At 41.0% G+C, this 14,423-nt stretch overlaps 1 protein-coding gene across 6 annotated transcripts in view; it reads right to left on the bottom strand.

Moving 5' to 3' along the window:
* The window catches only part of MBNL3 (muscleblind like splicing regulator 3), a 100,230-nt gene that overhangs the window by 32,174 nt on the left and 53,633 nt on the right, over positions 1–14,423 (bottom strand). The window contains exon 1 of one of the 6 annotated variants that reach the window (XM_047716284.1): positions 231–274. The exons of 4 other annotated variants lie outside the window; for them this stretch is intronic. Coding sequence is in view for 1 of the 2 variants with exons in the window: in XM_047716282.1 (XP_047572238.1) it covers positions 131–157 (27 nt within the window). In the remaining variant the exon portion in view is untranslated. One more of the 6 variants, XM_047716282.1, reaches the window with a different exon arrangement.

The raw sequence follows: 14,423 nt of genomic DNA, 5'->3' as shown, positions 1-14,423 counted from the left end.
CAATGTTTTAGGATAAGTACGTGCTCCACTTACTGTATCATCTGTCAACCCTCTCCCTATCCATTCTTCTATCCTGCTGAGTTGAGCTAAATTGAGTCAAACCCTCCAAAACCCATTTTACTCCCTTTACCTTAAGGACAAAAGGATTTCTGTCCATGGAATCCACCCAGGCTCTACTAGGCCTTCGACTGCCCCAAGCAAAGCAGAAGACGCTCCCAGACCTAGCTTACCTGACCAGCTGCAAGGAATTTAAGGAAGTTGGCTGCTGGAGAAAGCAATTTTTTAATCCATGGCTCCTCCCACCAAAAGCTTCACACAGCTCCCTACCCGTCAGCCACTCTACTTTTCCCACCCACAGTGGCGCAATCGTCTATTCAAATGACTTTGTGCTTGCCCGGGGCTCCTCCTTGAGGTGGGGACAAAGAGGGCCATGGTCAGTGACCACCACTCCTAACTCCTGACTCTGAATTTATACACATTTTTGGAACATAGTAATTACTACAGGAAGATGAGGCTTTTGTGTTTTGAAGGTGGGTGTTTTGTGGGTGGGAGGGGTGAGGACAGGGGAGGGGGTAAGCTTTTTTTTTTCTTCAGCCTCGTCTGCGAAATCCTCACATTCAAGCAAAAGTCATCCATTAAAGCCGAGGAAAATGATGGCTTAAGCATCATGTTACCATAGGCACACATTAAGATCTATGCAGATACATATTCAAAGCATGCAAAAAATGGCACGAATAGCCATTATTTGCATAGATGTCTTTTCCAGCCAACTCTTGATTACTTATATTAAAAGAGAGGGAGAAGTAAGGGGCATGGTTAGTTCTAATGAACAAAATCATATATTCAGGAAAAATGGAAATCCATAATAGCCCCACGTGGCAGAAAATGCATATCACAAAAGTGGTAATTGTGAACATTTAGGAATCCGTTACTAGACATGGTCCTGAATTTTTTTTTTAAGTTATTAGGCATGCAGCCTCCCCCCTTGCCTGCTTTTGCATTCAGTTGTTGCAACATCACCTATCATGTGGTCTCTGGAAAACTCCACTCTCGAGAGAATGACCATGAAAACAGCAAATGAGATCTTAATACGATCATGAAAACGGTTTCGATCTCTCAGACCCCAGAAACGATTTTAGTGATGCTCTAGAGTCCTTGGACCACACTTTGAGTATTGCTATCCCTTGAAGTAACCAATGATCCCCGGTGTAAGGAGCATTCTCTGGTCTGTAAACTGTCTTGAGGCAGAAGCCGTGTTCTAGGCATGTTCTAGTCCCAGCGCAGAAGTTAGTGCTTGGCCCAGAGCAAAGCTTGGCAAGTGATTGCTCGTCCGACTGATTTTTGACCCCCAAATTTCAATACCTCATAAACTTCATTTAAGTTTTTCCATATTTTTCCTGTAACTTTGTTTACACGCTGTTGTGAAACAAAAATGCTTTTAATTGCACGGTGCACTCCAAAACATTCATATCGCATGAGTGCAACAGAAGTAAGAATGTAATAGATGACTTCTGCATTTTTAAATGGAGAAATTAAAAGGATAAAAGCAAATCCATCTTAAATGTTCAAAGAAAAGATGCAGATGCCTTTGTTGGAATTATCAAAGATTCAGAACAGGTCAGTTCAGAAGGAATGAAATCACACTACACTGGGGAAGTTTACATGTCTGTAGAGAACAAGGGATGGAAACGCAAAGAGTAAAGCTGGAAAAGCATTTGCCAAAGTGTGTACCATAGACCAGTGCTCCCGAGAGGAGCCTCAAAAGCCCAGTTTCCTGGGGGAATTCTTGTAAGAATGGCATACTACATTCCTCCTTAGAGCCTGACAGTACACCAGAGTGTATCAAAAGATCCCTGTCCTATATGTCCCACAGTAAGGAAATCTGCTATCCCAACACAGCCGAATCGCAGAAACCTCCCCCTCTTTTCGTCATGAAACACCTTTTACAAACAGTTTTTCTTTAGAATGTCCTTAAGGAAGAGGCCGAACTAATGCTCCCTCCTACTAAAGCTAAACCATGGCAACCGATGGGTCAAGTTAGTTTTTCTTTCATACTTTTCAGCTCTATTTCTCTTCTCCTAACTAGAAAAATACAGTGAAGTCCCAAGAACTGGGTGGTCCGTTGAAATGACATTGAACATTTTTGTCTATACCAGATGTGCCAACAGCTAACAAGATGGAGATTTTTCCCTACGATCGCTACAAAGATCCGGAGCTCATCTCCCCAGCTTTTTTCCTTTCTTTGAATGCTTCAGCCAGAGAACGTCCGGGAGTAACAACTTTGGGACTTCTCTAACGGACTTTCCCTACACTGTGACTCCTGCCCCATGAAACCAGGCGCTTTAGGTGCTCCATGACTTAAAACTTAAGGGTCTCAAGTGAGTTTAAACCGCACTAAAACTTGGGAAGTAAGGAGGTGGTTGGCAATCCCTTGATTCCTAAGGGTCTTAGTTTTGCACTTGACTTAAACCTTGGAGTTTCCACTTGGCAAAATTAAGTTTCCTGTCTCTGAGTAAAAAGAAGGTTTCAAAGAAATAAAATTTCAAATAGCTCGCAAACATCGACCAAGAGTATAAGGTGGGAAAGGCACTGATTATTGTTCATATTTAAACAATTTATCTTTGCAGGGCTCAGTATGCCGCTGAGAATACATTAAATAATTACATTTCTATAGCCAGCCAGGAATCCTTCCACCCAGAGGTTATGCAAAGGGCAGGTATAGTTATTGATTTACCTTCTGCATTTTGAAATTAGAAGCACAAAGATGACAATCAGTCCCTCTTTTGCTAAACCTAAGGCCTTTTTCAGATAAAGAAATTTAAAAGCATGATATCAGAATGGCTGTTTGCAGGGTCTTGCTGACTTCACAAAAGTGAAATCCCGTTTCAAATCCCAAATGGAGGCCAAATGTGTCCACCTGGAATAAGCATTTTCCTCACACCCCTACCCAACCACCAGACTCATACCAAATATGCAATTTCCAAACAGGAAGTCTTAGTGGTGCCCACTGCCATTCAAATATTTTGAGACAGGGACGAAGTTTACATTTTGTTAACGGTAATATATTTTTATCAAGAGTCTTAATGAAAACTCTGTGCTAACTTGTTATTAGAACTGTAGGCATTTTACAGTATCAGACATTTGAACAGCTACAGTTTCCCCAAAGAAACCTCCAAGCTCCAAATGCCTGGTGTATTTAAAGAAAGTGGCCTTTTTAAAGCAAGTAATTGTTTAAGAGTATTTGAAAACTAGGCCAACTTCCTGTTTTTGCTCTGCAGACATAAAAACAAGCAATTTTATTGATACAAATGTTTTCTCTTTTCAAAATAAAGATCTATTCTGTGTGGCCTGAATATCTACCAAGTATTAAGCTTCATCTGAAATGTGTTTCAGAGATGTGAACAGAATTGAGAAAGTTCCAGATGAAACTCTTAGTAAATACAGCAACCAGTTAATATTTGATGATGATGAAACTGTTCCTAGTATTTAAAGAACCAAACAAGGCCATCCACAAACAATGTAACCAGAAATGGGGTTAGTTTAAAGAAGATAAAATGATAAATGGAGGTTTTATGTTTTCAGATAAATCAATCCCTCAACCGTAAATGTCTCATAATCCTTACAGAGGAGAAGCTGAAATAAGACCTCAGCCAAAGAATGCCTATCTCCAGATCTAAAACAGGAAAAAAAAAATAAATAAAACAAAGCAAAGAATAGCACAAATTAATTAGTTTTAAAATCTATTAACGGTACTCCCCAAGTCAGTTTAAACAGCTGGAACAAGAGTTATTAGGGGAATAGTACACTTGTAAGGGCGTCATGTTCTTTAACTATATGTACCCTCTGTATTAAGCACAACATGGTTTCTAGAATCATGCTGAGAGTCCAGCTGGTGCCTTTTAATTCCTGGAATTCTTATAAAAGAAAAGAAATTTACTCTACCTTCACTGTGCCTTCCCTGAAAATCAGAATAAAATTAGAAAACTTCAGAAAATGTGGCTTTCTAAAAAAAAAAAAAAAAAAAAAACAAAGTTCAGTTTGTGTCTCTCTTATCGGGTAAATCAAATTCCATTCTAGAAAAAATATTTCAGAAAAAAGTGATACAGTGAAATAAAGTAGATAGCACAACACATCAGCCTGCCAATCTTTTACACTTGTTTTTCCACTAAAGATAAGTGGCACATGTAATTAGCTTTATTTTGTTTTATGTTTTACATCGACTTTATATACTAGACTCGAGTACAGTAGGTCAAATGATCCTTCAGATGTGAAAGGATTCTGACCATTTACGAGGGTGCTGGGGGAATAATTGTATCTCTGGTTTTAGCACATATTACTCAGCGTGTGATAATTGTTGACACACATTTGGAGACCAGGTTGAGGGTCTGTAAAATTATATTTTCCATTAATATCTTGAAAGCGGTCATAACGACAAAACCCATTTGGGAGATTTATGGACCACAGTGCGGTCTGGTTTGCATTTTTTTCCCCCAGTGCTCCCCCAGTCACAGCTGCCTGGACTGTGTATTTACCAGGTGCTGGACACCGTTCAAAGCGCTTTACGTGCGTCGCCTCGTGTAATTTTCACAATAACCCTGGGTCAGTGTTTTACACCCACCAAGTGACAGACCAAATGGAGCAGAACAAGGATATGAACCGAGGGGCGCTGGGTCGGGAGCTCACATTCTTGATCAGGACGATATCGCTTTGCAATCCTTTGGCATGTGTTAAACGGAGGAATGAGCTAGTTCAAATACTTCTGCTGCCCGGGCCACTATTTTCCCTCCAAGATTGTACCAGAGATTGCACATCGACTGGCTGTTAGGCATGCCCTGAAATGATTTAACAGATAAACGTAGGGCGGTGGGATGTTCTGTTAAGCACCTAGGGAGGGATCTCGAGGGACTTGGAAATGAGTAAGAGAAGGTCACCGAACGTCCACGTGAATAATCACAGTTAACTTTATTGTGTATTTGCCTGGCACCAGGCACTGTACTGAGTGCTTTATATGCATTATTAAGTCTTTCATCCTTACCGAAGCAGAACAATTAATACATACACATCCTCTCTTAGCACAGCTTTTTAGTAAATGTTTGCACGGCAGAATTTTTGCCAGTTGGTTTAAGGGAGAGCAGTGTTCTATTATCAGGGGTTGGGGTAAAGGAGTTTAAGCCACAGTCAAGTGTGTTTAAGCAATAGTCCACCAGAAACCCCATGGACCCCGAACGGATGGAAGTGTGCTCAGCCAGAGAGTGTCTGGTGGGCATTTTGTGACTACCGTTACCATCTTAAGAGAAGAATCTTGGAAAAGCAGACTACTGCTGTTCTGAAGCGGGTTTCCTCAGACCACAAAGGTCTGAGTGTCGGAGGTTTCCCACTATCACAAAGCAGAGAAAATCTCCAAACAATGACAAAAGATCAGCCTTATGGCAAGGCAGTCCCCAAGTGTTCTTCGGGAGCATTTCATTCCACAGATGCAACACACACCACCTCAAAAAAGTCTGTCGAAAGTCTGTGCCACCGTAAAGCTCAGTTTTAGTGCAGGAATTGACTTAAATGATTAGGGTGTGTCTATACTCTGACCGTGCAGAGCGGTGTGATGAAGCGTAGACCTGGGAACTAGGGTTTGACTTTTTCCACGCTCCAGCTGCAGCCTTTGAACATGAACTAGGTTTATTTCTTCTCTATATTGCCAATTTATTTTGGGTTAACCACATTATTCACAATTCTAAATTGTGAATTTAGTGAACTAGAATACTAAAGACTTCAAACTGCACATCAATATTTAGATGCATCAGGTAAACACGTCATTAATATGAACATACCCATTCTATTCAATATAACTTAGTATTTAGACTTTTCCACAGCTTTTAAAAGTGTATCACAGGTATTTGCTGATGACACTAGGGAATACTTATACTTTTAAAGACAGTATGATAGGGGGATGCCTGGGTGCCTCAGTTAGTTAAGCATCCTACTCCTGGTTTTGGCTCAGGTCCTGATCTCATGGGTTGTGATCTCAGGGTCGTGGGATCGAGCCCCGAGTTGGGCTCTGCACTCAGTGGGGACTCTGCTTGGGGATTCTCTCTTGCCCTCCCCCTGTCCCTTCCCCTGCTCTTGCACTCCCTTTTTCTCAAATGAATAAATCTTTTTAAAAAGACTGCATGGGGGCACCTGGGTGGATCAGTGGGTTAAGCGTCTGCCTTCGGCTCAGGTCATGATCTCAGGGTCCTGGGATCTAGCCCTGCATCGGGCTCTCTGCTCAGCAGGGAGCCTGCTTCCCCACCCCCCCGCCACCCCTGCCTTCCTCTCTGCCTACTTGTGATCTCTCTCTGTCAAATAAATAAATAAAATCTTTTAAAAAATAAAAAAAATTAAAAGACTATGATAGGGAAAATAGTAAGGATAACAAATCCACTGTTGACACAGAATCAGCTGTTTGGAATCAGGTCACAGGCTATTCCTACTTTTGACTTCGAATGCATCTGTTACTAGACAAGGTAGTAATACATCTAAATTTTAAGACTAAACCAGTATTTTAGCAGAAAGAATTCTAGATTGGGATCTAAGTGCTCTGAATTCTGATTATCTTTAGACCATGGCTAAATTATTTTCCAGTTACAGTAATCAGGTTGGCTAGGAATAATTCCGGTCCATGTATACCTCACAGGCACTTGGAGAGAATAAAGGAAGAAAATGCAATTTAGTATACCTTGGAAATAAAATCATGACAAAGTGTAAAAAAATTACGTTTATTCTTCCTTATTAGTTGTTTACAGTAGAACTAAAATTCTAAATTCTAAATAAAACTGTGAATTCAGTATTAAAAAAATTACAGATTACAAGCTATGCTTCAGCATTTCGCTCCCCCACAAAAGATGCTGCATTATCTTATGGGGAATCCTTGCTTTTGTGAGTAATAGAAATTATCATGTGCCCCGGGGCCAAATTTATATACAATGTTAAAAAGCCAAGGATACTTCTTTTTTTCAGAACTGGATATCTTTAAACAGTTGCTGTTCCCACCGCTCAGTGGTAAGGCAAGTGAAAGACCGGAGGTAAAAGACAAGATCCGGGCTTTAATCTTATCCTTGTAAATAACTGAAACAAGAAAAGTTACTGCTCCCTTTTCAACTGACAATAAGTCAGGGCCTACTTGGGAGACCAGTTTATCCATTCAAGAGACCCCTTCCTACCATCACAGGCTTCTTACCTGAAGATCTCACGGAATACAAATTCACTTTAGAATCCTAATGAATAAAACATTCAAAGTCATTTCAATCAGACGAAAAATTTGGAGCATTGCACTTTTGGTTAGTACTTCTTCAGCCCGAGGTGGGGGGCTCGATCCCAGGACCCCAGGATCATGACCATTAGCTGAAGGAAGATGCTTAATTGACTGAGCCACCCAGGTGCCCCAATCAAAGGGATTTTGAATGTTATTTACATAAATTGAGAAATAACAAAATTGAATCTTGTTCTAAAACCCTTTAACTAGGTTTGAGCTCATTTCTCATTTTTATTATTTTTCATCTCAGTAAGTCGACCTCTTAGAAGCCAAGATTGACTCATAGAAATGTGAAATACGTGAATATGTGATAGAGTCAATATGTGATAGATCTATTGCTATTGTAAAGAACTAGTGAATATATAATGTATATTACTTATAGGCATTATATTATATAATGGGAGGGGAGCAGATTTTGCCACCCCGAATTGTGCCTCTTTGGAATATTGATTATTTTAAACTGGCTGTTTTCAAGAAAGAGCAGACACAGGTTTTCAGAGCTTCACCCTATTTGTGGGGATGTCTTGTTGGATGGACCAAGAAGAGGGAGGTGACTCTAAATCTGTAGAATCTTAAGTCTGCATAAGGATCAGACCCTTGTTTATTGTGCTTTTCCTGGTCGCCTTTTGTCTTTAGCTAAATATGGTAGGTCAGGTGATGGCTTGGGCCAGTTGGGGCAATGACAGTTTTCCTGGGTCTCTCCCACGTACACAGGAGGAACACACATTATTCATGTGTGTTTTATTTGTCTCCTGCCTGTTTTATTTGTCTACCTGAGACAGAGAACCCAGAAGGGCAGAAGGGAAAAATTTCCCACCCTTACTATATACGTCCTTTTTCTCTAGATAAGTAAGTCCCCAACTTTTTTTTTTCTTTTTCTTTTTTGGTTTCATACACTCAGACACCTATGAGAAGGTTCTAGACACTCCACAAAAAGAGGGTTCTGTGGTCAAAGAATTTTGAGACACGTTGGGTTCGACAGAACTAAACCACCGTCTTTGGGGCAGTGTGACTCAGAGCCTGATCTTCGCTAATAAGCATCGTGGTGCTCCTTGAGGGGAGAAATAGAGTAAGTTTCCCAGAGATATGGGGGGGGGGCTTCCAGAACAGATGCCGCTTTCTTTCCACAGGATTGGAATATAAACAAATAACTCAAGTCTGAGGTCGTTGGGAATAAAAGTGGTCAGAAAGGAAGGCAGAAGCATGAAGGGCACAATGCAGAGCACTGAGAATTCTCTGAGCCAGCGGTTCTCAAACCCAGCATTCATCAGAATCACCGGGAGGGCTTCTTCCAACACCGTCAGACCCACTCCTAGAGTTGCTGACCCAGCCTGAGAATTCACATTTCTAACAAGTTTCCAGGTGAAGCTGGGGCTGCTAGTGTGCCAACAAGAACCTTGAGAAGTTCTGCTCTGCGGAAATACTGTCCTATCTGACAATGGATTTAGCTATTTATTAAGCATTGTCTTATGTTACCGATAATTCAGTTTCTAAAAGGTCAGACTGAAGGGATTTGGATATGGGGAATTCCACCTCTCTGACCCCAGTAATGATGTTAACCATCATATAAAACAAAAGGCCAGCCCTGGGGTGCCTGGCTGGCTCAGTTGGTGGGACATGTGACTCTTGAGTTCGAGGTTGTGACTGCAAGCCCCACGTTGGCTGGAGAGATGGCTTAAACCGCCCCCTCCTCCCCCCAAAAAAGATTTAAAAGAAGGCCAGCCCAGGTCATGGAGAAGAAGGATTGGGCTTCTTGAAATTCTATTCTATTACTCTTAGAAAACACATTCATCTTCTATTTGCAAAGCAGTGTTATTAGTTCTAAAGGTGAGTATACTGAGAGCTGTGTATTTATCCCATGTTGCTTGAGTTTGCTCTAAAGCCTCCCCAGAGTGTTTCCCTAAATGTTTGCTATGTACCCAAGTTTAAGCCACAAAGTGTTTTTTAGTGAATTCTTCTCAGCTCGCCAATAAATAAGCATCTTTACTTACTGCAGAAAGCGCACTCATCTGGGAGCATCACCCCTTCTCCTCACCCCCTGAAAAGACATCTGGAAAAAGAAAGCTTAAAGGAGGGAACTACCATTTGCATTAAATAAGCAAACAGCCCAATGCTGACCGCAGTGTTTCAGCATGAATAATCAAAAGCTGAGGTATTGATAGATTCCCAAACCTCAAAGCAAGCACCGAACACAAAGTTCATCCATGGAAACCGTCCGTCTCAGACAACACTTCTCATCCTCTTCATGGGAAGAAAATAAACACCACGGTAACGGCTGTGGACTATTTGTAATTTTTCCCTTTCTGTAGGATGCGTAGTCTCAACCGCACTCAGTTTATTTCTGAGTATCATGGCAAGTCAATTTCCAACAGGGGCCCCCAGTTTGCAATACTGGACTGACTGCGATACAAGGACACATGTAAATGAAAACCAGACAGCTTAATAAGCAGCAAATACTAGATTCAGAGCTGGAATTAGCCCCTTCCCTTGCCCCCTCGCTTTCTCACTGGTTATACAACTACGTCCTTCCCCCAAAGACTTGGAAAGCACTTACAAGAAAGATACATTGCCAGCAAGATCATTATCATAAGCCTAAAGAGTAAGAGAGATACAATGTAATGGGGAAGGTGGGGCGATAGGAATAATTACATCAAAAACTTCAAAACTCTAGACTTGGGCTAATTGCTTCGGTGGGGCCCTAAATGTAACTTGGGGCTTTCTGGCAACCCCAGTAAATAGGAGAATGGATTGAACTGCATTGTTCTCCCTGCCTGATAAAAGAAAGTATACTGGTTAATGAGCATCTCTTTATAAAAAAAAAAAAAAAAAAAAAAAAAAAGAATGCTGGGTACCTTGGAAGGCACAGAAGAATAGGACATGGAACCTGCCCATGAGGAGTTTGCAAATCTTATCTCTCCTGGGACTGCAGAGGCATGAGGGGCTCTAGCCCAGGACACAATGGCAGTAGAAACCACAGAAAAACCACAGGGTAGAAATCAAAGGTCACTGAGGTGCTCCATGTAGTGATGCCCCCCCCGGAGAAGGAGGAGCATGTCTGAGAGGGAGAAGGACACTTCTCCGAGCTGGAATTCATCACAGCTCTTCATTTTGGCTTCAAGGAAAGCCAAGGAGTTTATAATGGAAAATGTGTGATGAAAAATGGCACAAATAATTCTCTCTCTGGGGGAGTCTTACTTTTTCTATAACCCCCTTGTCATTAGTGTGTTATTTTATTCATTACACCTTCATTCTGGTTTTGTTTCAAAAACATTATTATTGAGCTGAAGTATTGCAGAATGAAAAACCTTTCCCAAGAAGTGTCTCTGAATTTTCTTCCTTCTTCCTTCCCTCCCCTCCCGTTCCCTCCCCCTGCCCCTCCCTCTCTCCCTCCCTTTCTTCATTCCTCTCTTTCATTCTTCTCTACAATCTCTGACTAGGAAGCAATGTCATTTTTTCTCATGCATTCATCTGGAAGGAGAATAGGAAGTTAGGGGGAGCAACAAGTGAAATACAATTAAATATGTTTTATAGCTAATACTTCAAAGATGGACTAGATGTCCTGTGCCCCCAGAGTGAGACCTTAAGATCTGGGGAGAAATGAGAGACTCTCAGTTTTGGTTTAGCCATCAGTTGCCTAATAACATCTGCAAGTCACGATGACGGATATTATTGCAAGATATCAATGATGTCAGCTGAATGCTGCTAAATCCTGAAAATTATTAAAGTTTCCTTCTTCATTGAGACATTTTTCTAAAATATTCCAGGCATCTTTCCTGTGCTTGAAAGTAGAGTTACGTGCCAAACGTGAATTATATCTTGATTACTGAGGATTACACCCACAGCATTTTCTGTCCTGAAAAACAGGTATCACCATGCAGAAAGGAGCACAAGATGGAGAAGGTGTAAGAGATTGAGCTTGACTACACAAATTCCAAGGTACAGCTCATAAGTCCAGAAAACCTTTTTATTTATTTTTTTAAGATTATTTATTTATTTATTTATTTGACAGAGATCACAAGTAGACGGAGAGTCAGGCAGAAAGAGAGAGAGAGAGAGAGAGAGAAGCAGGCTTCTTGCTGAGCAGAGAGCCCGATGTGGGACTCGATCCCAGGACCCTGAGATCATGACCTGAGCCGAAGGCAGCGGCTTAACCCACTGAGCCACCCAGGCGCCCATAGAAAACCTTTTTAAAAACACATCTTGAAATCATTTTCCCCATTTCTTTTAAAAACCGATACTTGGACTCAGTTCTAGCTATTGAGGGCTCTAGTTAAGTTTATTTAAAAATGTCAGTGCATGGGCTCCCTCTCTGAGAATTTTTCTTTGCCCTTCTATGCTCAAACTCTTTGGACTTTTAAAAGATCACTGTACATTCAGAGTAAGTTATTAATTAAGCTTCAAATGTATTTTTTATTGCACTAGGCAGCCACTTTTTACACAGAACCCCTTTCTGCACATTATGACCTTGTACTTGACTCAGAATGACCTTATTAGCACTAATCATGTTTCCAGGAATACTTTGATTTGCAAGCTAGCCATCTGCTGTAAAATTCTATTTCAAACATTCTAAGGCCAAAAAAAATATGCTTGAATATTACTAGATTATCACACTAATTATTTTAAAATAATATTTAACAGGGGCCACTCAGCAAAACTTTAAAAAATCCATATACAGGGTAAAAGCATTCAAAATGCAACATTTGGAGACCATCCAACAACATGCGGCCAAGAACATTTCTATAATGCTAAGGGATGAAATTAAATTTCCAAAAATCACCAATGTGTAAGCCATCAAACGTAGGTTAAAATGTAGTTGAGAGAGGAGAGTCAGCACATGGGTGTATACAATTTTCATTCATATTTAAGTAAAAACCGAATGGCGGGGTGGAAGTACAGATGCAGAGAGAGAGCTGACAGGGCACCAGGCAGGTGAGCCCGTATTTATTCTCCCTTTGTCAAGTGATTCGACAAGCTCGCGTTTCATTCAACAAATACTTTCCAAGCTTGTGATACAGGCTATACATGTGCTAGGCACAGAAGCTACGTGGTAAACAAGATGGCATCTGACGTGAAACTGAGAAAAATCTGGCAGACGTTCACTTAAAATTCAATGAGATCAGATATTCAAGGGTACACCGTGGCCATGGGCTGGAGAAGAACATCAACCCCTCTTCCTTAATTAACCGTGTTGACTTCAGCAACCCCTCATGCGCATCCCTGGCTTTCTCTTCCCCCTGCCACACCTGGCTCAGATGGTTACCATTCCGTACTTCAATACTTCACCACTTTCTAAGAGGATGCCCCCCCCCATCAAACTGCCAGTCTCTCGTGCTCTCCCAACTCCTCTCGAATAGGCTGATGATGTCATTTCCCTACTTAAAACTGGTCAGCCTCCTCAGAGCTATGAAATCAAGTTCAAACTCCTCCGTGGCTTTTAAGGCTACTCCTTGGCCAACACAGCTCTAGCTTCAGCCACGCTGACTTCCCACGTAACTCCTTCCCCACACATCCCATCTTTCCGTCTCTGTCTTTGCTCAGATTATGCCGTCCACCCGAAATATCTTCCTATCCTTCCTTGGAAGAATACCTCAGACAGCACCTCTCCCATGACCGCGTTTCTCAATGCCCCAGCTGGATGTAATCCCAGCCCCTGCCTCTCCCCCTGGACTCCTGGTGGTTAGTTTGTACCTTGCTTAGGGTACAGAAGAACAGAGGCGGCTTCACTGGAAGGGGTCAGGCAGGGATCAAGTCTTCCATGACTGTAGCCGGCACAGTACAGAGCCCTGAGCCTAGCAAGTAATAGGTTTCCATAAATGTTTGTTGAATGACTCATTTCTTTGGGGAATTGAACGTATATAGAATTCTTAATGGATTTAACAGAACTTTCAGCATTAAATGATTATAAAATGCTTGTAGCAAACCACAACCAATAGCCCTACAAATTGAGTGGGGCTGCTTGTTCTTGTATGAAGAGAAACAGAGGTAGGAGGATTCCTGTGTCCTGCTCAAGGCCACACAAGGAGATCCTTGTTATTAAAAGGCGGCATTTTCTCTATTTATGCTACTTGCTGCTACCATGCTTCGTTTCGGATATTTCCATGGTTACATCCGTAGTTCACCCAAGAAACAGGCATTTATCAAGACATCTTCTAAGGCTTCTTTAAAAGGATACACACACACACACACACACACACACACACATACAATAGAGTACTATTCAGCCACAAGAAAGAAGGAAATCCTGCCCTTGGCAACAACATGAATGGACCTGGAGGTCCTTATGATGAGTGAAATAACAGACACCGAAAGACAAATATTATATGATCTCACTTATACAAGGAATCTAAAAAAGATGGATTCACAGAAACAGAGAACCAAGGAGCGGTTACCAGGGGCCGGGGGTTAGGGGTAATGGGGAGATGTTGGTCAAAGGGTACAAACTTTCAGTTATAAGACAAATAATTTCTGGGCATGTAATGTGCCACTTGGTGACTTTAGTGAACTGATTCAGTTAGCTAAGAGAGTCAATTTTAAATATTTTCCCCACAAAGCAGTATTTATGGAAGTGACAGTGTTTAACTAACCCTATGTTGCTAATGATATCACACTATATACTTGCAGCAAATCATCATGTGGTATACCTTAAATTTACACCATGTTGTATGTCAATGATACCTTAATAAAGCTGGAAAAAATATAAATCCTTCCTCTATGGGAGGACTGGCAAAATAGACACAAAATTTTAAAATGTTGCAGTTACTTGTATTTTAAGATTTCATTTGTTTCCACATAGAAAAGTGAAATGACCAAGAAATTGCAAAAATTCTAGAGGTCATGTTCCTACAAAGGCTGCAACACTTTCGTTTGTTTGTTTCATGGAGTGCGTGATAAGCATGAACGTTAACAACAGAGAAACAGCTTGAGATGGGTAATCACCAAATGTTTAAAACAAGAACACAGAGTTCTTGAGACATTAAACATTCTCAAAGTGTTACTTTAGTGTTACCCTTTCACAAATACAATGAACAAAAATGTTAAGCAACGTGGCAAGGTGGCTGGTCTAAAAAGACCATCATCTTTATTTATTTTTTTTTTAAAGATTTTATTTATTTATTTGACAGACAGATCACAAGCA

The sequence above is a fragment of the Lutra lutra genome, chromosome X (genome assembly GCF_902655055.1).
Source record: "Lutra lutra chromosome X, mLutLut1.2, whole genome shotgun sequence".
Lineage (NCBI taxonomy): Eukaryota > Metazoa > Chordata > Mammalia > Carnivora > Mustelidae > Lutra > Lutra lutra.
Note: the sequence above shows the minus strand (reverse complement) of the source record. Positions and strands in the feature narration are given on the sequence as shown.